General features: G+C 51.2%; 1 protein-coding gene across 1 annotated transcript in view; it reads left to right on the top strand.

The window, feature by feature from the left end:
- ADCY8 (adenylate cyclase 8) overlaps positions 1-25,241 on the top strand; it is a 145,332-nt gene that overhangs the window by 23,075 nt on the left and 97,016 nt on the right. Inside the window, exons 5-6 of the mRNA XM_029062630.1 lie at positions 11,659-11,733; positions 17,175-17,921. Coding sequence (XP_028918463.1) covers positions 11,659-11,733; positions 17,175-17,921 — 822 coding nt within the window. The remainder of the gene's footprint in view (positions 1-11,658; positions 11,734-17,174; positions 17,922-25,241) is intronic.

The following is a 25,241-nucleotide window of genomic DNA, read 5'->3' as shown; positions in this document are numbered from 1 at the left end:
GGGAAGAAGGAAGAAGGAGGGAGGACAAAGAAAGGAAGGAGAGGAAGTGAAGGGGAAGGAGGGAGAGAAGGAGGGAAAGAGAGAGAAAAAAGAAGAGAAAGAGGAAAGGAACAAGAGAGGAAGTAAGGAAGGGAGAGAAGGTGGGAGAGAGAAAGGTGGAGAGAAAGAAGATGAAAGGAAGGGTGGGAGGAAAGGAGAGAGGGAGGAAGAGTGGAAGATGAGAGAAAGAGGGAGGGAGAGAAAGAAGGGGAAAAGAAGGGAGGGAAGAAAGAAGAGAGGGAGGAAGAGAAGGAGAGGGAAAGAGATGAAAGAAAGAAGGGAGAAAAGGAGAAAAAGCAAAAGGGAAGGAGAGAAAGAGGGAGGGAGGGTCCAGCGGGGATTTTGCATCCAAAGGCTTGGTCATACAGGGCCCAGAGAAATCACGATGCACCGGCCAGGGAATGTGTCTGTTTATTGCTATATTGTACTCTCCCGAGTACTTAGCACAGTGCCCTGCACACAGTAAACGCTCAGTAAGTACGATTGAGTGAGTAGCTCTGCCCAACCCTCACGTAGGCAAGTTCAGCAGTTCCCACGGAGCCCCTCGGCCCTCAACAGGGGGAGCGCAGCACTCTGTCGTGCTCTCGCTCCGTCGTCTTGCCCACTGAGCCGGGCACCCTCAAGGTACGTGAAAGTTATGCCATATTTTCCTGGGAAAGCCAATATCCTCAGCTTTTGACAGCATAACCTTGGGTTCCAATCTAACCCACTTACTGCTGCTTCTCAGCCTTCTCTACTCCTAAGGTGCGTATCACTTTTCCTGGCCAAATTTTCCAATTTAGGATCATCCACCGGTACAGTTATTATTATTTAATAGCAGTAGTAATTATAATAAGATTTTAGTAGTAGTGGTAATTATAATAATATTGGTATCTAGGTGCTTACTACGTGCCAAGCACTCCACCGAGTGCTGAGGTAGACACAAAATAAGCAGATCAGACAGAATTAGCACCCTGATTCCTCTCTCCTAGAGAAGATTCATCCTTCTCTAACTCCCTCTGGCTCTCAGATACCCCCCCCCCCACCCACAAATAGACCTAGCGAATGGATGCAATACGTAGTAACGTTCAGTTTGCTCCAAGCAAATGCTGTCTCAATTTTCAGTCCATTCAAGTTCAGATACAACAGGCATTCTCTCCCCCATCTACCCTATAGGCATTCCAACAGTGGCTATTGAAGTGTTCATTTTTGTGCCTTTGTAGACTGCGATCCCCACGTGGGACAGGGACTGTGTCCGACCTGATTATCTTGTATCTATCCCAGTACTGAGAACGGTACTTTACAAGCTAAGGGCTTAATCGGTACCATATTAACAAAATAGGGTGTGTCTCCACAAATAAAGCAAAGTGGACAGCTGAATGACTCTCTGGTAATTTTGAGGAGCGCAGACAGTCCACCCGATCATTCAAGCCAAAGGTGACCTGGGTTTCCTCTATTTAATCTGAAAAATCTGGATTGTTGCCTTAACTCTCCACTGCATTTTGCCAAGAGGCACAGGCATCCGTAGTTTGAGCCATTTCAGAATCACGAATGCTTCCCTATTCATCAGCGGACTCGTTTACTTATTTCCCTCTTTTTTCTTCATCTTCTACTCCTTTTGGTGAGTATTGCTATGGTCTCCATTCTCTTTTCTTATGCATCTCTGAGTAGTTGATTACTAACTATGCTCTTCATGCAGTAGTAATAGTAGTAGTAATATTTACTGAGCACCCACTGGTTGCAGGGCACAGTGTTAGGCACTTGGGAAAGTACAATACAAGGAAGAAACACGTTCCCTCTCCACAAGGATTTTTACATTCTAACACTGAAACTTTAAGCACCTACACTGTGGGAAGCAGCGTGGCTCAGTGGAAAGAGCCTGGGCTTCGGAGTCAGAGGTCATGGGTTGGACTCGCGGCTCTGCCACTTGTCAGCTGTGTGACTGTGGGCGAGTCACTTTTAACTTCTCTGTGCCTCAGTTACCTCATCTGTAAAAGGGGATTAACTTTGAGCCTCACGTGGGACAACCTGATTACCCTGTATCTCCCCCAGCGCTTAGAACAGTGCTCTGCACATAGTAAGTGCTTAACAAATACCAACATTAATTAATTAATTAAGTGCTTCCTAAAGCCCCAGCACATGAGGGATGGATCCTCTATTCTTCTCTCAGGAAATTGAGAAATTATTGCACAGGAGTCTTCTAGAAATCCCACTGTTGGGTCTTCAGACCACAGGTGTGTTCCCTCCTCATTTCCTTCCTCAACTTTGGCATTTGCAGTTATTCTTTTGATTTTGGAAAACAATTGGTAAATGGTCTATGCATCAATCGATCGGTCAATAAATGGAATTTATTAAACAGAGCAGCCGCTCTTCTGGTTTGATGACAACACTACCAATGGCAGTGGGGCAGTGAGGCTTAGTGGAAAGAGCATTGGATTGGGAGTCAAACCAGGATGCGAGTTCCAGCTCTGCCACTTGCCTGATGTGTGACCTTGGACAGGTCACTTAACTCCTCTGGGCCCCAGTTTCCTCATCTGTAAAAATGGGGATAAAGTAGCTGTTTCCCTGCCCCTTAAACTGTGAGCCCCATGTGAGTCGGGGACTGTGTCCAATCTGCTCACATTATATCTACCCCACCGCTTTACACCATGCTTGGCGGCGAGCCAGAGCTTAACAAATACCACAATTATTATTATTGGTGTTATCATTAAGCATCTACTGTGTACAGAGCCCTGAACCTAGCACATGAGAGTACCATAGCTTTAGTGAACATGATCCCTGCTCTCAAAAAGCTTAGTTCCAAAGACCCTCAGAACCAACTAGACCCCCAAATTTCCCCGTAAGCAGACGCTAAGTCCTCATAGGCCCCAGAACTGGGCAGAAAGCTGATGTGCACCAAGATGAACACTCTCTCAAGAGATAATTGTGTTTAAATCAATTAAACCTCGTGTCTTCACAAATTGACCTTATCCTTTCAACTCTGAGAAAGATAGTTTGGCTCTTCATTCCTCCTCTAAATAATATGGTCATTTTAATTTAAGGATGAAAATTAGCCTTCAGATTTAAAAGTGAACAGGAGACAAAGCGACATTATATGGAGAGAGGTTGCAGATAATAAGCACCGGTCTGATCGCATTGAAGAAACATCTCAAATGCCGATCTGTGAAAATGAAGCTTGCCAAGACCCGAAGTTTGTCAGGAAATGAATAGCTCTAATGTGATTTGACTGCTTTTATTGTTTAGAGCCATTGTCAAATGACAATAATGATTCATTATGAGACACATAAATAATATCCTATAAAATAACACATTAAGTTGAAAGGGACAATATTGTCTCATTTTAGATTATTTCTTCATTGTTTCACTCTTCACTGGGGAAGGCAAAAGCTATGTATCCCTATCCTTTGTTTTGTTCAAACTGGTTCCCTCAGGAAATGTGGGTTTCCTCTGTACACAGATTCATTCAAATAGATATTAAAAGTCAAGAAAACATGATAATATGATAATGAAATTGGGGCTCAGGCTAATACATCTTTCTACACATATCCCAAAGAGAGCCTTGATGTTCTTTTCTCTATCATTATAATACTGGACCTGAGTGAAATATCAACTTCGGGGATTACATCACAGCCTACAGCTTCAACAGATAATTTTTTTTCCCTAATTCTTTTCAACCCTACTTGGATTATGGTCCCTGTACAAGGGCTATGTCTTTATAGCCAAATATTAATTTACATAACAGAGACCCCATCCATCCCTTCTGTGTCGTCTACGCACTCGCTTCTGTGACCTTTAGACATTTGATATTGGCCACATCCCGAACCCCACAGCACTTATGTACATATCTTTAAATTATGTGTTATAAATGATTTATTCATAATAATGTCTGTCTCCCCTTCTGCAAATAGGCTCTTGGCGGGGAGTGTGTCTGCTAATTCTGTTGTATTGTACTCTCCCGCGCACTTAATACAGTGCTCTGCACATAGTAAATGCTCAGTAAATACCACTGTTTGATTGATTGATCCATCTGGGTGATTTAATCCCCCAAACTTCCTTGTCCTCAAAAGCAGGACTCTCCCCCCTGAATTTTCTAAATATCTAAATTTTCTAATAACTTTCCCTTGGGTAGACCCCCAAAATAAGTAGGGTTCTCAATAATCAGTTAGGGATCCAAGAAAGTCCTTGGACTGCCAAAGGGTGCTCCTATAAAAGTTATGTGCAGTTCAGGTTTTTTTTTTATTTACAACTCATTTAAACTGTCCCAGTATCTTAATTCTGCAGAATTTAACTGAGAGTTAATGGATACAAGCATTCATAAAAGCGTGTTTCCAGTTTGACTAGAACTGCCCTGCAAGCCACTTTTCTAATTATATTTCAAGATTTGGACTAGTTCTAGATGACGTTTAAAGAGAGCATAGGGAAAGAGAGGCAAGAAAGAGGGAGGAGGGAGAAGAAAGTGTGGAAAAAGATTGGGGAGAGAGAGGAGGGAAAGGAGGGAGAAGACAGATCAGATGGGGAAAGAAGGAGAGTAGAAAAGGAGTAATAATAATGTTGGTATTTGTTAAGCGCTTACTATGTGCCGAGCACTGTTCTAAGCGCTGGGGTAGACATAGGGGAATCAGGTTGTCCCACGTGGGGCTCACAATCTTAATCCCCATTTTACAGATGAGGGAACTGAGGCACAGAGAAGTGAAGTGACTTGCCCACAGTCACACAGCCGACAAGTGGCAGAGCTGGGATTCGAACTCATGAGCCCTGACTCCCAAGCCCGTGCTCTTTCCACTGAGCCACGCTGCTTAAGACAGATAGAGAGAAGAGGGAGGGAAGCAGGGAAGAGAGGGGAGGGAGAGAGAGTTAAAGAAAGGGAAGAGAAGAGAGGGAGAGAGAAAATACTAAGCAAACCTTTCTGAAATATCCCCATGACTTCTGAGTTTCTATCCAGACTGAAGCAGAGCGGCCTAGTTGAAAGAGCATGGGCCTGGACGTCAGGACCTGGGTTCTATTCCCAGCTCTGACACGTAACTGCTACATGACCTCGGGCAAGTCACTTAACTTCTCTGTGCCTCCGTTCCCTCAACTGCAAAATGGGGATTCAATATCTGGTCTCCCTTCTGGTTACTCTGTGAGCACATGTGGGACCTGATTATCCTGTATCTACCCCAGTGCTTATTTCAGGTCTTGGTATGTAGAAATCACTTAAAAACTCCCACAATTATTATTATTACTGATGCCAGCCACTGTGGGAGAACAGGTCAATCAATGGGTTTTTTGAGCACTTACTACGTGCAGAGCACTGTATTAAGCACTTGGTGGAATAAAATTCAGTTAGTAGACATGATCCCTGCCTTCAAGGAGCTTAGTCTGGGCAGGCACTGCTGCTTCCCTGTCAGGAGAGTCCAACGTGATATTCCCATCTGTATTTAGGATGCTACAATCAGTTACCACTATACTTCTGCCTTGTAAAACCTTGAAAATACATTAAGGATCCAGAGGGAAACTGGAAATCATAAGAGCACCAGGTCGAATTCCAAGGAGCCACGAGTTAAGGACAGAGAACTTTAAATGTTAATGGATTCACTCTAGTAACAGCTTCTTTACCCAAAAGTACTATATATCCAAGGTCTCTCTTCTGGGTAGAGTGACCAAATTATTTTTCTTGAAAGCTGGACTACATCCCAAGCTTTCCTACCATTCCCTTCCCCCTAAGATATCCTGGAAACAGAGAGGGAGGAGGAGTAGAAAGGTGTTAAAATCACCTGCCGCATTGGAAAATCCACGTCATGGGCCCCAAGATGTGGCGGAACTGAAATGGATCAATCGACCAGTTGAATTTCTTGAGAATGCTGCACTAATTATCCGAGAGTGTAAAAGAGGACCACAAGTCATGGTCAGTGCTCTCAAGGACTCACAGTCTAACTGGGGAGACAGACGGACATAAATTATTCATAAATAGAGGGAACAGGAAGTAGAACAAGGATACAGCAGGTAACTGCATAAGTGTGTGTCAGGACTAAATAGTTGAATAAAATATTTGAATGTACAGCTGATTATGCGTGCGTATTCATGTGCTGAAGGTGGTTGTAAATATAAAAATGAAACTGGGGGCTGTTGGGTTGCCACAACTTAGGTGAAAGAAATTAATCAGAAAAATAATTTTGGAGGAAGTAGGATTTTAGGAGAGCTCTGAAGGAGGTCAAAATGCAGTCCCGCAGAACGGCCTAGTGGAAAGAGTACCGGCCCTGGAGACGGAGGACCCGGGTTCTAATCCTGACTTTGCCACTGTGTGCTTTGGGAACTTGAACATGTCACAACTCTCTGCTCCTCAGTTTCCTCAACTGTAAAATGAGGACTAAATCCTGCTGTCTCCTACTTCGTCTGCGAGCCCCATGTTGGACAGGGACTGTGTCCAACCTGATTACCTTGTAACTACCCCAGCACTGAGTATACTGCCGGTGACACAGTAAGCGATTAACAGATGCCATAATGATGATGATGATCATAATTATCGTATTTATTAAGGACTTACTATATGTCAGGCATTGTGTTTAGGGTAGATACAAGTTTATCAGTTAGGACAGAGTCCCGCCCCCCAAAATGGGCTCACAGTCTAAGGACACGGATGACAGATATTTAATACCCATTTTATGGATGAGCAAATGGAGGCAGAGAGAAGTTAAGTAACTGACTCAGTCCCAAAGTAGACAAGTGTCAGAATCAGGACTAGAACTCAGAAGCAGCGTGGCTCAGTGGAAAGAGCCCGGGCTTGGGAGTCAGAGGTCATGGGTTCGAATCCCAGCTCTGCCACTTGCCAGCTGTGTGACTTTGGGCAAGATGCTTCACTTCTCTGTGCCTCAGTTACCTCATCTGTAAAATGGGGACTAACTGTGAGCCTCACGTGGGACAACCTGATGACCTCGTATCCACCCCAGCGCTTAGGACAGTGCTATGCACATAGTAAGCGCTTAACAGCTGGAGAAGCAGCGTGGCTCAGTGGAAAGACCACGGGCTTCGGAGTCAGGGCTCATGAGTTCGAATCCCAGCTCTGCCACTTGTCGGCTGTGTGACCGTGGGCAAGTCACTTCACTTCTCTGTGCCTCAGTTCCCTCATCTGTAAAATGGGGATTAAGACTGTGAGCCCCACGTGGGACAACCTGATTCCCCTGTGTCTACCCCAGCGCTTAGAACAGTGCTCGGCACATAGTAAGCGCTTAACAAATACCAACATTATTATTATTATTAACAAATACTAACATTGTTATTATTATTATCATCCACCTCCCGGTCTTGTGCTTTTCATTTGGCTTATGTCTCTAATGAAAATGGAACCAAAGGGTGAGTTCCCTAATTATACTCACAAATCTGAAGCAAACTACCACCCTCTATTTGCCTTGAATTTCATCTCTCCCCACTCCACACAGGCCCCCCGGAGTCTCAGGCACGATCTTGGCAGCCCGGCACAAACAGCAGGAAAAGAACAGGGAGCAGGGCCAAGACCTCATCATTGCAATTTCCACCTGAGGTTATTTTTATCCCAAACACATTTAGGCGCTAAACAATTGTCCACTCAGAAAATATCTTCAAAAACTATCTTGGTCCGTGCAGACTTAACAGCCTCTCTCTGCCACGTGGAAGATGCTCGCCGCCGGACACGTACTGCGCTTCACACGCGGTCTATTGTAGCATCAAGCAACGGCCCCCCAGGAGGACGGATACCAACCTTTAACATTACGTTATGGCCTCGTCGTTCCGGATGACGTAGGTATATCACTTTCGATGGCTCCTTTCTCGTTGTTAAAGCTCTAAGAGGCAGGGTCAGGGCTTAGCACAGAAGTCTTCCTGCTCACTGAGCTTCCAAAACCTCACCGGATGCATTCGCACACACGGCACTTGCACACACATACACAGCACACACAAAGCGCATGCACGCAAACGCACAATGCACACAACCATACACTATGCACCCCGCAAGCACAAACCTATTAACTTACACTAACCTGAATAACTCGCGCAAAATTGGAGAACTGACCCAGGTCGCTGCTGAAGCAAGGATGTAGCCTTGGGGAGCCAAAGGTCTAATGCGGCATAATGAATCGATACATAATATTTTCTAAAGAGGTAGTCTTTTGGGTTTTAAAATATTTGCCTTTTAGAATAAGAGCAGTGTCAAAGTGGGTCTGGAATTAACTCAGCCTAGAAATCTGCCTCTGCAGTGCCAATAAAAGATACCTCTTTGCAAAAATACGATTGCACCCCTTGATGTCCATGTGCCGGTCAGGCACATGAACAGAACCCCAATAGAATAAAGGTGCAACCGCCCCCCAGCCTCCCGAACCAGAATTGGCACTAAATATTAGTTGATAACATAACAGACTTTGGTAAAGGGATCAAAATGAAATCACAACGCAAAAGTACTGGACTAAATGCAGGAGAAAGTACAATAGAGTTAGTATATAGGATTCCAGGGCTTAAGGAGCTTATGATCTAGTATCGAGAAGCAGCGCGGCCTAATGGAAAGAACATGGGCCTGGGAGTCAGGGGACCTGGGTCCGTATCCCAGTCTGCCCTGAGACCTTGGGCAAGTCACTTAAATCCTCTGTGCTTCAGTTTTCTCTCCGGTAAAATGGAAGCAACCCGTTCTCCTTCTCCTTTAAACAGTGAGACCCATTTGGAGCGGCGACTGTGTCTGACCCGATGGTCTACTATCTACCCCAGTGCTTAGTAGAGTGCTTGGCAGATAGAAAGCACTCAACTCCATAATTAATTTCTTTAAGCTGCAGACCCTCAGGGTGCCTGTGAGATTATCTGGAGTTAACAGGGCAGCATGGTAGCAACAGGGGAGTGGAAAGATTACCCACCCCATCCCTCGGCTTCCATCTGCAACTCTTTCCTCTATCTGTAAGCGTGTTATGGGCAGGGAACTCATCTGCTGATTCTGTTGCATTGCACTCTCCCAAGCTCGTAGTACAGTGCTCTGCACCAAGTAAGCACTCGATAGATACCATTTACTGACTGATTGATTTCCCCCTGCTCAGGGCAGAGTGATCTGTCCCTCTGCAGGGTCCTGGGTAACCAGGAGACCTGCGGTGACGGTGGTGGTGGGTGGGAGTAACTGGGGTGGCCTATTTAGCTACACTGGGGGAAGCCTTCTCATCTGCATCTTGCTCCTACTGCTGCTGTCTCATGGCTGCCGTCCTAGAAGAAGTGAAATCATCTGGATCTTGACTCCACTCTCTCATTCACCCCACATATCCAATCTGACACCAAAGCCTGCCGGTCTCACCTCCACAACATTGCCAAGATCGGCCCTTTTCTCTCTCCACCCAATCCGCTACCACTTTGGTACAATCACTCATCCTATCCCTACTGGATTACGGCATCGGCATCCTTTCTCTCCTGTCTCTCCCCACTTCAGTACCTACTTCACTCGCCTGCCCGGAATGTTTCTGTGGAAAGACGATTTCACCCCCTCCTCATCAATCTCCAGTGGTTGCCTGTCAACCTCCACATCGAACAAAAACTCCTATTGGCTTCGAAGCTCTCCATCACCTTGCCCCTTCGTACCTCACCTCCCTGCTCTCCTTCTACATCCCAGCCCACACATTCAGCCCCTCTGGTGCTAAACCTCTCACCATGGCTCGTCCTCGCCTGTCCCGCCCTCGACTCCTGACCCACATCCTACCTCTGGCCTGGAACACCCTCCCTCCTCAAATCCGCCAATCACCCTTGCCCCCTCCAAAGCCCTACCGAAGGCTCACCTCCTCCAAGCCACCTTCCCAGATTAAGCCCCTCCCTCTTTTCCTCAGTGCCCCCTCCCCTCCGTGTGTCCCGACTCGCTCCCTTTGCTCGACCCTCCTCCCCGCCCCACAGCACTTGTGTATTCATCTGTAATTCTATTATTTATATTGAGGCCTGTTTACTTGTTTTGATGTGCATGTATTCATAATTCTGTTTATTTATATTGATGCCTGCTTACTTGTTTTGATGTCTGTCTCCCCCCTTCTAGACTGTAAGTCCAGTGTGGGCAGGGACCGTCCCTCTTTATTGCTGAATTATACTTTTCAAGCACTTAGTACAGTGCTCTGCACACAGTGAGCGCTCAATAAATGGGATTGAATAAATGAATGGCTGAGGGTAGGAGGTGGTGGGGAGAGTAGGTCTGTCCCTCACTATCGATATCTCTTTTGCCTATCTCTCCTTGTCTTTGGGACTCTCCCTTTCATCTGATTGTTTCTGCATCTTTATCCCTCTGGGTCTTGTTCATCTGTCTCATCTGTGACTGTCTCTGTCCTACTCTCTCCTATTGTCTGTCTCTTCTCTCTTTCCCTTTCCTGCCTAATCAGGTACCACTGCCTCCCTCCTCCCCACCACCGCCAATAAAACCCTCCACTGAAATTGCATCTGCAAGTAAATGATAACAAGATTTCCATTCACCAATTTCAGCTCCTCTGTTCCAATTGGATGACACGTATCCGGTCGCTAGTCATTTTACCAGGAATGTATTAGCGATGGGCAGCTTTTGTTAAATGTAGCTTGTAAACAAGTGTCTCTCCTCACAGGTGACCCACTCACACGGGACTGAGTTGGGCACCCCCGACCTAAGGACTATGACCATTTCCTAGTCAGAGCTTTTAGAATCTAGTCGGTGGAGTCACTTTTCAGGAGAATGCTGCAAAAAACCTTATAGATTTCAAAGGCTTTATCTTTCTCTTATCTTTCCTAACGTTGTGGATGTTTTTCTTTTCCTAGGATGATCTATCAATAGTATTTATTGAGTGATTACTCTGTGCAGAGTACCGTTCTAAGCACTTGAAAGGGTACAATAAGAGAAGCAGGGTGGCTAAGAGAAGCAGCCTGGCTCAGTGGAAAGAGCACGGGCTTGGGAGTCGGAGAGCATGCGTTCGAATCCCGGCTCTGCCGCTTGTCAGCTGTGTGACTGTGGGCAAGTCACTTCACTTCTCTGGGCCTCAGTGACCTCATCTGTAAAATGGGGATTAAGACTGTGAGCCCCACGTGGGACAACCTGCTTCCCTTGTGTCTACCCCAGCGCTTAGAACAGTGCTCTGCCCATAGTAAGCGCTTAACAAATACCAACTTTATTATTATTACAATAGAGATAGAAGACGGGATCCCTGCCCCCAAGGATCTTACAAGCTATCTTACCATCTAGGAAGTGCTCACTAACACAATTATTATTATTATCCTGAGCTTTCACCTCCTCCCACTATTAAGAAATACCTTTTCTCAGCCGGTTTCCTCCATTAGATTATGATAATGATGATGATGACGATGGTATTTGTTAAGTGCTTACTTTGTGCCAGACACTATTCTAAGCTCTGGGGTGGCTACAAGCAAATCCAGTTGGACACAGTCCCTATCCCACAGGGAGAAAATTCAGTATTTTCACATTCTTCCAGGCGTCGAGGCCAAGAGTTTTACACTATTGAAGAACTTCAATAGAAATGAATATAAATAACCTGCAAGCCTTAGACCTGGGAGGTAGAAAAAGGGTTCCTCTTCTTCAACTGCTTACTGGAAATATGACAAGGTGCGGTTTTTCCAAGGATTCAAGAGAAAAGCAGAGACGTCAGACACGGTTACCCGCAAAAATAATTTTTTCACCAAATTCCTTCTTTTCACCAGCACTGCAAACTAGAGAACCTGGCCGCCTATCCCTTCTATGTCAGCCTAAATGATCCATTTCATATGCAACAGGCGGTATAACTTCAGGCAGTAATTGTGTCTATTGATAGCCACTAAAGTAAGGGAAGACTCCTTGGCTTCTTTTAGCAGATACTATTTTCTCTTTCTCCTGCGTGTGGTGACCCACTCAGCCTCTCGGTTCCTGAAATTCTTTGAGTTTCCTGCTACACAATGCAGTTTTCATTCATGAACTTGGGCCGTGTTATCCGACTGGATGAATTCCTCACTCACTATCCGGGCCTGAATAAATCATGCAAAGATCCTCCTTCATTAGCTGGATGGGTATTTTAATGAGGAAGGTTTCTTCTGTATCCTAAAATTGGTTCTCTTTCGGTTTACTCTGCAGAAGTCTAAGGGACGAGAGTGAGAAAATGAAGTCGTCTCGTCCTGTGCCTGTATTGCTACCGTGCCAGGTAGTTGGGGATGTGGAGTGGGTCCCCCCAAATCCATCGGATCACAGCCGGGCTCAGTGGAAAGAGCACGGGCTTTGGAGTCGGAGGTCATGAGTTCGAATCCCGGCTCTGCCACTTGTCCGCTGTGTGACCGTGGGCAAGTCACTTCACTTCTCTGTGTCTCAGTCACCTCATCTGTAAAATGGGGATTAAGACTGTGAGTCCCACGTGGGACGACCTGATTCCCCTGTGACTACCCCAGCGCTTAGAACAGTGCTCTGCACATAGTAAGCGCTTAACAAATACCAACATTATTATTATTATATTCAGAGGCCTAACTGCCAACACCGATTTGTCTCCCCCACTTGATGCCCAGCAACCCAAGCAATAAAAAATCCATTAGCAATCTCTAGCACTTAGGTACTTATTTCTACCCATCCTCATGCCATATTATATTTCTTAGGTCTCTTCTCCTAATTAGAGCGTCAGGTTATTGTGGACCGAGATTGGGCAACTTGCTTGTTTGGTGGTTCCCAAACTCTTAGAAAACTGCTCTGCGTCCGGTAGGTACTCGCAACCTCTACTGCTGCTTCGACTGCCCCTAACAAGTAGTGAAACCAGTCACTTTATGGTCAAATCTACTCTAGAAAATGATCCGTTTCTACTTAAAGCTCATAACTCCTCCAAGAGGCCTTCCCAGACTGAGCTCCCCTTGTCCCTCTGCTCCCAACTTCTCCGCAGCTAAACCCTCTTCTCCCCCCTTTCCCTCTGCTCCTCCCCCTCTCCCGTCCCATCCCCTCGGCACCGTACTCGTCCGCTCGACTGTCTATATCTTCGTCACCCTATTTATTTTGTTAATGAGATGGACATCACCCTGACTCTGTTTCTTTGCTATTGTTTCAATGAGATGTTCTTCCCCTTGATTCTGTCTATCGCCATTGTTCTTGTCCGTCCGTCTCCCCCGACTAGACCGTAAGCCCTAGAGACAGATAGGGACTGTCTCTATCTGTTACCGATTTGTCCATTCCAAGCGCTTAGTACGGTGCTCTGCACATGGTAAGCGCTCAATAAATACTATTGAATGAATGAATGAATGAATCCATGGATTATCCAGGCCAAATAACACCCTGTGTTTTCAAAAGGCCGAAGGATTTCGGTGGTCCTCTGCCCTGAAATACCCAGGCTGTTGAGATCAAAGGGCACATTCTGCTGCATCCTGAATCATCCAGATAGTTTGCCAGGGGAGACTAGGCCTAGACCTCGGCGTTCTGGGGTCATTTACCTTCCCCGGGCACTGTTTATCTGTAGTGATACAAAGTCCCTACTTCCCCCAGTCCCCAGCCAGTCGTCCTATCCAGCTCAGTGTCAGAGCGACCGCAAGCCACACGGTCCAGGGGACCTGCAGGAGGAAACTAAGTTCATTCCCGCTAGCTCTCCAGGGAGAAGCAACCCTGGAGCTACTCCAGGGGGAGGGATTGGGATGTCTTGGCATTTCCGCTCACACACAGAGGCCACCGGGCACCAAAGCTGATGCTCCCTCAGTTTAAAGCTGGCCCCGCTCTAAAGCTTTCAGAAATAATCAGAGAGAATGAAGACATGGAGTAATGTAAATATTTTATGAGGGCGGGGATCACGTCCACCGACTCTACTGCACTCTCCCAAGCACATAGTACATAGTACTGTGCACACAGTACTATGTACATAGTACAGAGTCCTCTCCCGCTTCTCCTCTTATCTCTCCGGCCGTTCATTCTCGGTCTCCTTCGCAGGCTCCTCCTCCCCCTCCCATCCTCTAACTGTTGGGGTTCCTCGCGGGTCAGTTCTCGGCCCCCTTCCGTTCTCCATCTACACCCCCTCCCTCGGCGAACTCATCCGCTCTCGCGGCTCCAACTATCGTCTCTATGCAGACGACACACAGATCTACATCTCCGCCCCTGCCCTCTCCCCCTCCTTTCAGGCTCGCGTCTCCTCCCGCCTCCAAGTCGTCTCTACCCGGATGTCTGCCCGCCACCTAGAACTCAACATGGCCAAAACCGAGCTCCTCATCTTCCCTCCCAAGCCCTGTCGTCCTCCCCACTTCCCTGTCACCGAGGACGGTACCACCACCCTTCCCGTCTCTCAGGCCCGCAACCTCGGCGCCATCTTCGACTCGGCTCTCTCCTCCACCCCACACAGCCGATCCGTCACCAGAACCTGCCGGTCTCGCCTTTATGATATCGCCAAGATCCCGCCCTTTCCCCTCCACCCAAACGGCTATCTTACCGCGACGGGCTCTCGTAATATCCCGGCTGGATTACTGTGTCAGCCTGCTCTCTGATCTCCCTTCCTCCTGTCTCTCCCCGCTCCGGTCTATTCTTCGCTCCGCTGCCCGGCTCACCCCCCTGCAGAAACGCTCTGGGCACGTCTTAAAAACCTCCGGTGGTTACCTGTCGACCTCGGCACGAAAACAAAAACTTCTCACTCTAGGCTTCGAGGCTCTCCATCACCTCGTCCCCTCCTACCTCTCCTCCCTTCTCTCTTTCCACCGCCCTCCCCGCACGCTCCGCTCCTCCGCCGCCCGCCTCCTCGCCGTCCCCCGCCCTCGCCCATCCCGCCGTCGACCCCCGGGCCACGCCCTCCCTCCTCACCTCCGCCAAACTCATTCTCTTCCCCTCTTCAAAACCCTACTTAGAGCTCACCTCCTCCAAGAGGCCTTCCCAGACTGAGCTCCCCCTTTTCCCTCTGCTCCCTCTGCTCCCCCTCTACCCCGCCTTCACCTCCCCTCAGCTAAGCCCTCTTTTCCCCTCTTTCCCTCTGCTCCTCCCCCCCCTCCCTTCCACTCAACTCTATATATCTTCATCACCCTCTTTATTTTGTTAATGAGATGGACATCACCTCGATTCTACTTATCTGCTATTGTTCCAATGAGACGTTCATCCCCTCGATTCCCTTTATTGCTATTGTTCTCGTCTGTCCGTCTCCCCCGATTAGACCGTGAGCCCGTCAGAGGGCAGGGACTGTCCCTACCTGTTACCGATTTGTACTTCCCAAGCGCTTAGCGCAGCGCTCTGCACACAGGAAGCGCTCGATAAATACTATCGGATGAATAGCGCAGCCCCGTGCACAGAGCACGCACTCGATAAATGCCACTCATCGACTGATTCGATGCGTGCACGTGTGCCCCCGGGGGGACCCGCGCTTCCTCCCGCCTAAACAGTCTTACTTTTCATTTCCACTTCAGCCCTTCCTCGTAAAGCGTCGCCGTGTTGCACACGCCACCGACTTCACCTCAATCGAAGCTCCCGACAGGGCCCGGAGAATGCTTCCATCCCTTGGAGAAGGGTGAGGCCCGAGAAGCTCCACGCCGGTCCACGGCCCCTCACCTGGGCGGGGTCGGCAAGGTCCTCGCCGTGCCCGCCTCCTTGCTCGGCCCTGCCCGGGCCGGAGCCCGCCGACCCGCGGGGGTCCAGCCGAGGACACGGGCCAGGCCGCGGAGGGTGCACGTTCGGCTGGCTCGGGCAGCCGGGGGCGGGGGGGCAGGGTACGACCGGACGAGGGAACCCGGCGCCGCCGGTAAGGAGGGTCACCCTGACCGGAACTGGAGTCGAGGGGAGGTCGGCGCCCAGAGCTCGCCGACCTGCCGACGGATCGCGGCTCGGTGGGAGAGAGGCCGGGGTCGGGAGTCGGAGGTCAAGAGTTCCGATTCCGCTCCGCCGCCTGGCGGCCGTGTGGCTGTGGGCGAGTCACTTCACTTCTCTGGGCCCCCGCGACCTCCTCTGTCAAACGGGGGACGAAGACCGTGAGCCCCACGTGGGACAACCCGATGACCTCCTATCTCCCCCAGCGCTTACCGGATACCAACAGCGTTACGACCTGCGACTCCCGCGGGGCCGAGGGGTCCCTTGGGGGGTGGGGGGTGGGGGGCGGGGGAGCATTCATCCGTCCAATAGTATTTACGGAGCGCTCGCCGGGTGCGGCACACCGTGCCGAGCGCTTGGAAGGGCCAGATGGGCAACGGACCGGGCCGGTCCCCGCCCATCGACGGGCTTCCAGTCTAACCGGGCACGTGGCCGGATCCCCCTCGAGGGACGGGAGGGCGAGGGGGGCGGCCAGGCTCGCAGAGAAGATTTCGGGGGGGGGGGGGGGTCCCGACCAGCACGTGGCCTCAGAGCGAACCCCCAACTGGTCCTCGGGGCGCTGCGGGCGTTCTGGGGGGGGGGGGGGAGGAGGCGGCCAAAGAAGGGGGCGACCTGCGCCGGACGCCCCGGGACGGGGAGGCGAAGACAAGCGATTCGCTTTCTCTCCCCGTGCCGGTGGCGGGTCCGACCCGGAGCCCCGGGAGCGGCGTCCCCGGAGCCGGGCCGCGTCGCAGAGAGCCCGGGGGGGATGAAGGAGGCGCCCCAGCGGGGGATCTGATGGGAAGGATCCCGGCTCCCTCCCGGGGACCGGTCCTCCCGGTTCATCCATCCGACAGCGTCAAGCGAGCGACGGCCCGGCGATGGCGAGGGGGGGGATGCGGTCCTTCCCTTGCCGGTCCCGCTCCTCCCTCCCCCCCTCCCCGCCCTCCCCCCGCCGCTCCTCCCCCTCGTCCTCCTCCCCCCTCCTGCCGCTCCTCCTCCTCCATCCTCCTCCTCCTCCTCCTCCTCCTCCTCCCAGCCCGCCGCACCTGAGAGCGCCCGGGCAGGAGGATGGGAGCCGCTGGCTCCGGGGGCCGGCCAGGGCAGGCTCCGTCGGGCTGCGATCGTCCAGGCCGGGTCCCCCGGGGGGATGCCCTCGGGGCGGCCCTCCTCCTCCCCCTCCCCCTCCTCCCCCTCGTCCCCCTCCTCCCCGTCCTCCCCCCCCGGGGCCGGGGGCGCTGAGAGCCCCCCGGGCCCGGCCCGGCCGGCCGAGGCCATGGAGTCGTCCGAGGACCGTCGCCTCGGGGCCGCCCGGCAACTTTACACCATCGGGCGGGCCGGGCCGGGCGGCGGAGGGGGCCGGGGGGCGGAGGAGCAGGAGCAGGAGGAGGAGGAGGAGGAGGAGGAGGAGGAAAGGGAGGAGGAGGAGGAGGCGGGAGGCCGGCGCAGCCAGCGCCTGCTGTGGCAGACGGCCGTGCGCCACATCACCGAGCGCCGCTTCGTCCAGGGCCGGGGGGCGGCCGCGGGCGAGGCCCCCCGAGGAGCGGCCCCTCCGGGCGCCCGGGCCGGCCGCCCCGCCGCCGCCGCCGCCGCCCCCGAGGCCGGTCCCCCCGGGGGCCTCCCCGAGGGCGAGCCGGCCTTCCCGCGCCTGGACCGCGCGCCCGGCAACTCGGACTTCTTCCTGCACTGGGGGGCCGCTTACCGGGGGGTCATCTTCCCCACCCTGCGCAACGCCTTCAAGTCCCGGGACCTGGAGCGCCTCTACCAGCGCTACTTCTTGGGCCAGCGGCGCAAGTCGGAGGTGGTGGTCAACGTCCTGGACGTGCTCACCAAGCTGACCCTGCTGGTGCTCCACCTGACCCTGGCCTCGGCCCCCATGGACCCGCTCAAGGGCATCCTGCTGGGCTTCTTCACGGGCATCGAGGTGGTCATCTGCGCCCTGGCCGTGGCCCGCAAGGACGCCGCCTCCCACGCCTACCTGCGCTACGGCGGCCTGGTGACCTGGGTGGCCGTCACCACCCAGATCCTGGCCGCCGGGCTGGGCTACGGCCTGCTGGGCGACGGCGTCGGCTACGTGCTCTTCACCCTCTTCGCCACCTACGGCATGCTGCCCCTGCCCCTGGCCTGGGCCATCCTGGCCGGGCTGCTCACCTCGGCCCTCCAGATCGGCCTGCAGATGGCCGTCCCCCGGCCGGTCCGCGTCTCCGTCGACCAGGTACCCGACCCCTACGGTCCCCCGCCTCTGGGACGACGCCCTCCCCTTCCCCGGCCCCCTCCCCCGCGTCTTCGCACCCGGGGCGTGAGACGGGGAGAGAGCCGTCCCGGGCGGTCCGACGGCCTCCGGGACCACGCCGCCGGGGGAGGGCCGGGGCCGCCTCCCCTCGCTCCGTCCGACTGTCCCGGCCGCTCGGCCCGGTGCCGCGACGCGCCGGCCGCCCGGTCGACGGGTCCGGCCCGTCGACCGGCGGCCCGCCCGTCGCCCGTCTCCCTCGTCGGAGTTATGTCCGGGCCTCGCCCCTCTGATCATCCGGGGGGGGGGATCCCTCATCCAGACCCCCGGGCCGCTCTCCCCGGGTGAACTCGAGGAACCCCAGTGAAGGATTTAACCGTGGAAGGGACGGGACGGGGAGGGGGCGGCGTCAGACGCCCGTGTCGTCTCGGGGACGCTGCCCCGGGCCCGTGATTTGAAATGCTCGGGTCCCCTCCCCGCCCCTCCGCCCGCCGCCGGTTTTTCCGAAAGCTCCCCTTTCCCTCGTCCTCCTCCCTCCTCTCCCGCCGAGACCCCCACGGGGTCCGGTCCCCGAGCGCGAGGCTGAAACGTGATCGTGTCCGGGCCCGGAGACACGAGGAGGGAAGTTCCCCCTGTACCTTCCGACCCGTCCAGGAGGCTGCCCCCGCCAGTGTTTCAGTTTAGGGCAGCTCTCTGCCGAGGCAAGGGGCTGGGGCAGAGAGTTGGGGCGGCGTCTGCTCCGTTAAAGGCCTGGGACGGTCACACACTCCCCCCCCCCCCCCCCCCGACCCTCCAAGGGGAGCACGCGGGCCCGGCTAGTTGCCTGCCCTCTCCGCGCGCTTCGTGACGACCCGGTCGGCCCTTCGGGTTTCATCGGACTGGCTCCCGGCTTCTCGGACCCTTCACGGTCCAGCCCTTCTCTCCCCAGCCCGTTTATTCGGCCGTGCTATCGCCTGGGGATTCCGATCCCTGGTCTGGTCAGACGCTTCTGCTTGTTACGCGGAAGCCCGTCTCTGGGTCAGATGTAGCGGGCGTCAGATGCGAGCGTGAGATGGTAATGACAGTTTCCCCCTTCGAGAGGATAAATGTGCGACTTCTAGAAAGCGTGAGGCTGGAGCATGGGAACGTATGATTTCGATTGCTAGAGGGCAGAGCCTAGCAAAATTTAAAAGCGGATCCCTTGAGGCGACGCTTAGACGTAGTCCTCTCTGAGACGGAACGGAGCGATTGCTTTTTTTGAGCGTACGTTCCGGTGGTGGCGAAATCTCTCCCCTCCTCCCTCTGCTTTCCCGCTTGCGTGCCTGTGTACTACCGGAGAAGATCTGTCTTTGGAGTGAGTTCTCCCCCTTCGATTTGAAAACCCGGTGTCCACCTGGCTCCATAAATGATATGTCGGTGAGCCATGCCCCGTGGGGGCGGCTTTATCGCACGATAGTCTCTCTTAAATAAAACAGGCGCTGCTCACTAAGAAATTCCACAACAGTGCCGTAGAGAGTCTGGGGAGGAACGCCGTGGTGAGTATCATTAAAGTCAGAGAATCATACTTCTAGCACGACGTGTTTCTATACTTTTTCTTAAAAGAGGGATGATGCTAATTTATAGACGCGATGTGTTTCACTCCTCATTTAAATAGCCCCAGATGAACGAAGGCCGAGGAAGAGCACACGCCGTCTCTCCCTTCCCCCGATGACCCCTTTCCCAAAGGCGAGACGAAGAAACGCGCGCTGCCCTCGGCGCCGCCAGTGAATTAAGATGCAGTAAAGGCGGCTGTCGTCCGGCAGAGAGAAATGTCCTCGCCGATTTATAAATGGCATAGATCCTGGGTGCTCTCCCTTGGTAATCGGTGCTGAATATTCCTTCCCTTCCACTCCCCCCAAAACTTCCTTTGGCTCCCTCTGGTGACATTACTTTCTTTAAACCTAAAATAGTCCCCTGGCTTGTTAGCCGATCGATCGCCTTCTACACCTCCGACGTCGTTTCCGAAACTCTAATCCAGCCCCTCCGAACGCTTGAAAACACAGGAGTCGCTTCTTCGGGGAGGGGGCCGATTCGGAACGATAGATCTGTCGACTCCTTGCAAGATTTCTGCAGGGCCGACCTTTTAGAGTAATCCGCACACTTCTCCGCGTCGGGGAAGTGTCTGACATAAGCGCTTCAGAAATGTCGTTTAAAGAAAGTTCTCCCTCCGACTTAGACCGTGAGCCCCCTGTGGTATAGGGATCGAGTCCGACCTGATTACCTTGTCTGTCTGCCCCGGCGCTTAGAAACGGTGCTTGGCGCTTAGTGAGCGTTTTCGAAATCCCAGTAAGTAAAAACAGGGAAGGGAAGTGTCGGTGATCTGATGACGTTAGATCTCCTGGACGTACTTACTATACGCAGAGAAAGCTTCAGGGTACTTAAATACAATTAGTACCAAATACACGGTAGCATTCTCAGCTGCGTTTATCCGCAGCCATGCAACTGGAGACCGCGTGATGGAATGTTGACTGGTGGGCGCTCGAGGGTTAAAATGGTATATAAGGCTTGCGGAATTTCTGTCTCCTGGAGTCTACGTATGCGCATAGGTAGGGGAGTTTTTTTTTTTTATTTTTTGCCTGGACCAGGAAACCAGGAGCGCTGACCACTCCGGTTGGCCGTACCGAATGACCGCGTCGCTAGATAGACTATACTTCATCCTCTGCGGGCCACAGGTCTGGATTCTCTTCAGATCTCAAGGCTGATTTTGACTGCCATGAAGAGGAGTAAACTCGTTTAACTTCAGGGTTTCTTAGATTTCCAAAACACAGTGCTTTGGAGGCTGATGTGCTGGACCGGCTGGTTTATCTCATTCAAACTGCAGTTTTTAGAAGGACAGAGAGCACCAGGGATTGTCTCCAGCAAAATCAGGATTATGTAAATCTTCCCCTCATTTTCTTTTTATCTGAAGAGAACCGGACTAATGACTTGAATGCCTGTGAAATAGCTAAAGGGACTAAGGTCTCTCTACATACCCCATCTCGTCACCCTGTACACCGTGGGATGGAAAAGGAACCTCAGATTCTCTGAGATGCAAAATGGACTTAAAGGGCAACATATGATGTCTCCCACCGTCCACAGAGAGACTCACCATTAAGCAGAATCGGGGGTGGGAGGGTCTCTCGTTTCTCATCCGGATATCTAGAAGGGCGAATCAGTTTCCCTATCACTACTCCTCCGTTCCCTTTTCGATGCGATATGGAATCGGTGAGGGAGGAGTAGCTATCTTTTCCGCGATGGTGAGATCCTATCAGTGTGTGTGAGTGCAGCTGATAAGATGGTTGCGTGATAAACAGTTTCTTCCTGTGAAGACTTCCCCTGCTGCCCATTACCCTCAGTCCCAGGCGTCATTTTCATTTCTCCCGCACGGTGCCCCGATCTTCCCCAGATCTCTTCTCCGTCTTGACAGTCACCCTAGTTCTGATTGCTGCCCACCAGGCTGACCTGCCTCCCGCACAGTTAGCCCATTTCAGCTCACCGTAGAGCAACCATCTGGGTATCCTCTCGTTATCCATTCTCCCCACATGTCCCACCCGTCGGAAATGCGCTCTGGCAAGCGAGGCTTCGTGGTTGGCAACCTCACTGTGACCCAGTACCTTGTTGCCTGGGAGCCTTTCTCTTGCCACTCGATGTGAAGTGTAGTACTCTCCCAAGTGCTCAGTACAGTGCTCTGCGCATAGTAAGCACTCAATAAATACGATCGAACGGATGACTGTCAAGCACTGAATGCAGGCGGCGTTAGAGGAATTGCTCCTAAGACCGGATGCTGAGTTTGGGACCGTTTCAGGTCTCCAAGCCATAAGGGAGACTGGGTGCTTCAGTTTCTCTGTAAACTTTGGTTGCCATGCTGACACCATACTTCATCTTGGAGTCTCCCAAAGGGCACACGGGTGATCTACATTTAGTTTTCTACCCACGTTTCCCTCCCTGCACCACCGGTTAAAGTGCACTCCAGGTAATGGAATTCAGGGACAGCATTCAATCCTGTGCTGCTGGCGGAGATCCTTGCCGGTGTGTTGGATTCGCCCACTGTGGACTGGTACCTAGTCTCTGTCTTCTTCAGGCTAGTCGTCGGTCCCCGGTGTTTTGCTGATTCAGTCAAGTGGTTCATTATCATCCACAGATCTGTGTGGGTTTCCAAAGCACAGTCATCGGCTACCAAGCACCTCACGACTGCCCAAAGTATTTCAAAAGGCCGCTTTCTTACTCCACTCAAGAGAGCTCAGCTATTAGCAGAGGGCGACTGAGGTCACAACCCCAGGGGTACCACTGCCTGGCGGATGGTGAATCGATTTCATGCCATGGGTAGGACGGTGTATATTTGAAATGAGTCATGGTCCTATAAGAAGGGATTTTTGTGCCTTACTTCTTTTTCACCGACTCTCTGCTTAGGCTGGCCAAAGCTTTGCCCTTCCTCAATCAGTGGCATTTATTGAGCACTTACAACACGGAGAGCAAATGTCCCAAGCTCTTGAGAGCCTACAGTACAACAGAGTTGGTAGACACGTTCCCTGCCCACGAGAAGCTTACGGTGGGGAGCTAGGCATTGTTACAAATAAATTATTTCTAGATATGTGCAGAGGTGCTGTGGGCCTGAGGGGGCGGGGGGGGGGGGGTGAATACCAAATGCCCCAAAGGTACAGATCCAAAGGGCATAGATGACACAGAAGGGAACGGGAGCCAAAGAAAAGAGGGTTTCTGCTTCAGTTTGGTCATCTTTAGGGTCACGATGTAACCCTGCTGTTGATTCAGTGGAAAGAGCCCTGTTGGAGGAATCGGGAAACGTATTCTCATCCTGGTTTGGCTTAAAGCTGGCTAAGACGGGGGGAGACCGCACATGCCCTTGGCATTGTGCTGCACCCCTGCCCGTCGACCTGCTCATTCTATTCCGTGCCCCAGTGTGAGTGTGGGACGAGAGAGAGTCGGCAACGCTGTGCAGACCGCTGGCACCGTAATCAGTTCCTCCCCTCAGGTTCTTAGTTTTAGTCTCAGGACCGAGACTGACCTGTGGTTCCTGATGAAACAACCATCGTCGTCATCGTCGTCATCATCATCGTCAAGATCTAGATCGAATTTCCGTTTTTATCTTGGGCGTGCAGAAAAAATTAGCCAGCTCATGTTTGAAGGGCCATTTAGAAATTCCACTCGAGGCTGCTGCATTACTAATCACTACAAAGAATCCTGTTGGATTATTGCCGTGACTTGTGATGAATGAAGCATTTTATAGATGACAACGTCCGTTCTTCCCCCCCCCCCCCCACCACCCGGTTCATTAGGGATAAAGAACATCGTAGAGATTGAGGAACTGAGGCACCAAAAGGATTAACAATGATGAGGGCTTTCACAGAAATCAAAGGCAGTACGAATAGTCACTGATATTCCCGACGTTATGCTGAAAAGGGATAGGAATTTCCATTCTCCCTGGTTTATGAAGAATTGAACCACAAAGCAGTGAAGTGATTCATCTGAGGAAGCTGAATGTCATTAGCAACGTAATCCAGGGCTGTGTTCAAGGTCAAACAGCTAGACATCAGTAGAGCTGAAATTAGAACTTCGCTTCTTCCTCCTCACCTTACGCTGCAGCTCACTGGCCAACTGAAAACTGACCCACTTAAATGCTCTGTGGCACGTGCCACTCTGAGATGGTGTGGGATAATAAGGGACCGGTCCAATGCCCTCTTTCACTAATTACTTTTTCCCGACAGGTAGGCTGGAATGGGGTCAGAGGAGGGTGAAGAAATGATGGGTTGCGTGTGACTGACTTACCGATAGAGTTCAGGGAACTCAAACCAGAATTTGATGACTTTTTCTTCGACTTTTACAAAGAGGGTGGCTTGATTTTGGTGTTGGTTTTTGAAGAGAAGAAATCTGAACTCAAGGCCTCGAAATATACACATTCTACTCCTTTTCCCCTCTGGTATAATGTAAAAAAAATTTGGTAATTGTAAGCTTCTTCAGGGCAAGGATCGTGACCGCTAATTCTATTATACTCTCCGAGTGACGTGTACGGTGGTCGGTAAACAGCAAGGGCTCAATCGAAATGATCGATTGATTGATTAGGAATAGAGACTGCTTTGTGGTCCACTGGCCGTAATTGGGATGGATTGGCTTGAGGTAAGCAGTTTCTTCACAAAAATTGAACGTTCAAGGGGCCGATCAGGACCCCATTTGGAGCTTCCAGGACAGCTTCGAGATTGAAATTGTCTGGCCAGCCTTCGGAGTTTTGACTCCCCCTCTTCCTTCAGCAAATTATTCAAGGCTTGAACTATGATGGCAGCATTCGAGAAGATGCAGATGAGTTTCTTTCAATAAGCATATTTGATTGCACTGTTTCACACGAGTTTTTATACGTGCCGGGGTCGAAAAGCCCGTCATTTTGAAAAATAGCTTACAATCTCCTTTAACTTTTTTGTTCAGGTAGCGCTTTTGCCTTTTGCAGATGTTCACTTGGTGACAGCCATAAGCCAATTAAAGTATCTCAGTCTGTAGATGAACACTCCTTTGCCTTACAAGCTCAGATGTCTTGTTCTGGGAGCCTGATAAATGGATCATATAGTTGGAGGGTCTTCAGTTTGAACCAACAGGCTTTTTTTCTTCATATCCGGCAACACCGCCTGACCGGGGTCTGTGGGTCAAAGACTGATTAGATTAGAACTGAGTTGATTTTTTTTTTTCAGGTGCAATTGCCGCAGTGTCATTCTAATCTGGGAAAATGCATTAGCCCTATTTACCCTTTGATGATTGATGGCGTTTTCAGAGCTCATCAGAAATGAGCGAAATGGAGAAAGAAAATTCATGAATTCTTTAAAAATCATTTATCCCCAAGTACAGGGCAGCTGGCAGACGCTGTCCTCAAAGGATATTACGGTGATCGTGTCGATGTGACATTTCTCCACTATCTCGATATTTTCTCTTGATGGTGATCTATTCGTTCCGTGGCTGGAGCTATGCCGTTTGATCCAGGATATGTTTGTTTTCACAATACATGAAACGGAAGGCATTTGTTTCTCAGATCTTGCCTTTTTAGAATTACACCAGGTAGAGACCAAACCTATGAGGGACCCAGCACGTAGAGCCTCTAGTGTCCACCGCCAGTCGACATATCTCTTCATTTGTTTATGAGACAGGTAATTAATCGGCATTTTGATACGTCGCTGACATTCGAGGGCCCGAGAATTCACGATCGGAAACGTGGAAGGTTTTGTAATGCGTAGATTTTTGACTTCCTTCCGTTAGCAAAAATACATCACGTGCATACTTTCTGTCTCAGTTTTTCCATCGTTTCTCGGG

The sequence above is a fragment of the Ornithorhynchus anatinus genome, chromosome 4 (assembly GCF_004115215.2).
Source record: "Ornithorhynchus anatinus isolate Pmale09 chromosome 4, mOrnAna1.pri.v4, whole genome shotgun sequence".
In the NCBI taxonomy this organism is placed as follows: Eukaryota; Metazoa; Chordata; class Mammalia; order Monotremata; family Ornithorhynchidae; genus Ornithorhynchus; species Ornithorhynchus anatinus.
Note: the sequence above shows the minus strand (reverse complement) of the source record. Positions and strands in the feature narration are given on the sequence as shown.